This window comes from Monoraphidium neglectum, assembly GCF_000611645.1.
Source record: "Monoraphidium neglectum strain SAG 48.87 unplaced genomic scaffold scaffold03696, whole genome shotgun sequence".
Taxonomy (NCBI): Eukaryota; Viridiplantae; Chlorophyta; class Chlorophyceae; order Sphaeropleales; family Selenastraceae; genus Monoraphidium; species Monoraphidium neglectum.
This window is the reverse complement of record NW_014009933.1, coordinates 3,731-6,717: the sequence shown is the minus strand read 5'-3', so window position 1 is coordinate 6,717 and position 2,987 is coordinate 3,731. Positions and strand designations below refer to the sequence as shown.

The window sequence follows — 2,987 nt, the reverse complement described above, 5'->3', positions numbered from 1 at the left end:
CCCCTCACCACCACCAAACACACCATCCCCGCCGGATAGACCCCCACGCCTCCGCCCTGGTGCGTAGGCAGCTTTCCGCACCGACTGCCCCGCATCCACCCGCTGCACTAATGTTGTTGCAGGTGCCGCCCAGCGTCAGCAGTGGCCTCACCCTCGACCTCCCGGGAATCGGCCGCACCGCCCAGCTGCCCAGGGACGCGCTCCGTCGCCTCCTTCGCACCGCCAACACAGCAGACCTGCAGCAAAGCGCCCGCCGGCTCGGCGGGGTGGATGAGGCCGGGGGGATGATCCCTCAAGAGAAGGATCAACTGGTCGACTTCCTGATCGATCGGATGGACAGCCACGGCGGCTACGTGGAGATCCGCCCCACCGACGCCCCCGGCGGCTTCATGCGCGCCGGCGCGGGGGACGACGTGAGCTAGCGCTGCTTGTCGCTGCTTATCAGTAGGGCTCGCGCTGGCAGGGCCGCGGCCGGTCGCGACGCATCATGCTCTTGCCGCCCCGTCGATGCCTATGACAGCGGTGGTTTCGTTGCACTTTTTGGGTAGCATTTGGCTGGACACATACAAGCAAACCTTCATGTGGATGGGCGCTTCCACTAGCGCACCGGCTCTCACGACAAACATGCCCCACCCGGCTGTACTGCGGCCGCAGAAGCCCACCAGTGCTGGCAGCAGCGAGGCCGCGGCCGAGCCTCGGGCCGCTGGCGGGCGCGGCGCGGCCGCGGCGAGCGGGGCGGCGGCCTCGACGGCCACCGGCGGCGGCGGGGGCGAGCCACCAGGCGGATGCGGCGGCGCGCAGGAGGACCGGCGGGAGCGCGTCGGCGGCAAGCGGCGGGGCGACGCGGCGGGCGCAAGGGCCTGCGACGGCGAGCCCAGATGCCACACCCCTCCCCCAGGGGCCGCCATCCAGGGGGCGTCGGCTGGGCGCACGGTACGCAGGCTGCGGTGCTTAGGGAAAGGGGACTGCCTACTGGACACGTTGATCATTGGCCAGATGCCACTTTGATCGTTGGCTTTTCTAGAGGGGAGGCAGGGCCGTGGCATGCAAGCAGCAGCTGTGAGGGTGGGGGCTGCCTCAACGACCCTCAGGTCGGCATCCCCACACGCCCCCCGAAAACAAACGTTTGCTGTGCAGGAGCCAGCCGCGCCGGGCGCGACCAAGGGCCGCGCGAGCAAACGCGGCAGCTTGCCCCTCGGCGGCGCACCTGCCGGCAAGAGGGCGAGGAGCCAGTCGTGGCCCCTGGGGCTGATGTTCACGCTGTTCGTGCTGGGCCTGCAGGCGCCCTTTGCTGCAGAGGTGGGTGACTGGCTGGGGGTTTCGCGCAGCAGGGGCAACTGCCGGGACGCCAGCGCTGACGGGGTGGACTCAGGGCGAAGGCCTGTCTTGAAATGAGGTACCATTGGATCGTCCCCCGCAAGCAGCTTGCTTCGTTGGCCGTGCTCTGCCGTCGGCGGGCTGCTTTTCGGCGGGCTGCCAACACCTTCGCTGACCAGCGTGTTCCGGACCATCTTGATGTCTTGGGAAGAAGCTGGACGCCGTGCGACCGCGGAACGCTATCACAAACCTGTCCTATCGTACCTTATCCTTGGTCCCGCCCCAACGCGCAGAACGAGGCGGTCGCCACAATCACGTCCGCGGCAGACAAGACCCTGGCCCTTATGTCCACTGCCCCCGCAGCTTGCGGCACTGGCATCCACATGGCATGGACTGAGGGCAAGAACGTCGCGTTCGCCATTACAGGCGGCCCGCCGCCAAAACCGGCGGCCGCCCGAGCGATCGCCGCGGCGGACGGCGAGTTTGGAGACGCCGCGCGGGGCGCGCTGGCGATGTGGGTGTTCTTCCGGCCGTCGATGGTCGCGGCCGGCGCGCTGGCGCGGTGGCTGGCGCGGCGCGGCAAGGGGGGCCTCGGCGATAGAGTCAAGCTGTCCGTGGCTGAGGTGATCGCGCTCGCCAGGAGCTGCCCTGGGCTGGTGCATGTCGTGTTCCAGCACGCGGGCACGTGCGTCGACATCAGGCCCCGCTGGCCCTACCAGGTCGTCGACCTGCGGCCCAGTTTGAAGGTGGCCTGGGAGCGCGTGCGCCGGTGGCACATGGCCCTGTACGCTGTAGCGCTCACGACCCTCGTTTCGCCGCTGTTCGGGAGGATGGCGCCGGATCGCGTGGGGTTCCGCAAGGTGCTGTTTGAGGACATGTGCAGGGGCTACTGTGAGTACGTGTTTCGCTTCTTCCAGCAGCACCGTGCCGCCACATCCACTCGGTGAACCATGCGAGGCCAGTCCGCACCCACTCCTTGGTGGCGTCGCAGCGCGGGTCAGATTGCAAGCGATGCGACGGCCTAGCCCGGCCTTGATGGCACGGCTCAGCATGTGTCTTCACCTGCTCCCATCGTTCGTGTATGACACATACGCACACACACACGCGCGCACACACGCTGTACCCTGCATATACCTGCCCCTTCCGGCGCGCAAGCCGAGTCGTTCGTCAAGCACCACTTGTTTATGAGCTTTCTGTACGCGCAAGCCTGCGTGGGTGCGTGCCTTTGGGCGCGGCGCACAGTCGTACCCGCTTGGAGTCTGGTGCAGGGCGTGGGCGGGAAACCCGTGGCTGGGCGTCGCCCGCTCACTGCAGCTGCCGCTTTGCTTTGTCGTACGCTTGAGTGGCTGCACCAGCCTGCGGCCTTGCCCCCCCCCACCCCCCCGCAACTGGACCGGACATCCAGGGCAACATGACACATCCCAGGCCGGCTCCACGCCGCAGCGAGCAACACCTGAATACAGTACATGTGCGTGCACGCACACCTGAATGAATGTGTGTGCACATCCATTGAACGTGCAGTGACACCATTTCCATCGTGGGTTAGTGGACCCAGGAATGCTAGTCGCTGGCGGGCAGTAAGCTTGACACACCATGTATCGCACACCTTGCAGCACCCCTGGCCTGCCTGAAACAGCCTGCAGCAGCAGCAGCGGTAGCGGTAGCAGCAG

General features: G+C 67.1%; 1 protein-coding gene across 1 annotated transcript; it reads left to right on the top strand.

Moving 5' to 3' along the window:
- Positions 1 to 110: 110 nt before the first annotated feature.
- MNEG_13218 (hypothetical protein) lies at positions 111 to 2,264 on the top strand (the record flags this gene model as incomplete). Its single annotated transcript, XM_014038311.1, has 4 exons — positions 111 to 413; positions 655 to 933; positions 1,138 to 1,299; positions 1,611 to 2,264. 4 exons carry the CDS (start codon positions 111 to 113, stop codon positions 2,262 to 2,264), a joined length of 1,398 nt encoding a protein of 465 aa, XP_013893765.1.
- Between the last annotated feature and the right edge of the window lie 723 nt (positions 2,265 to 2,987).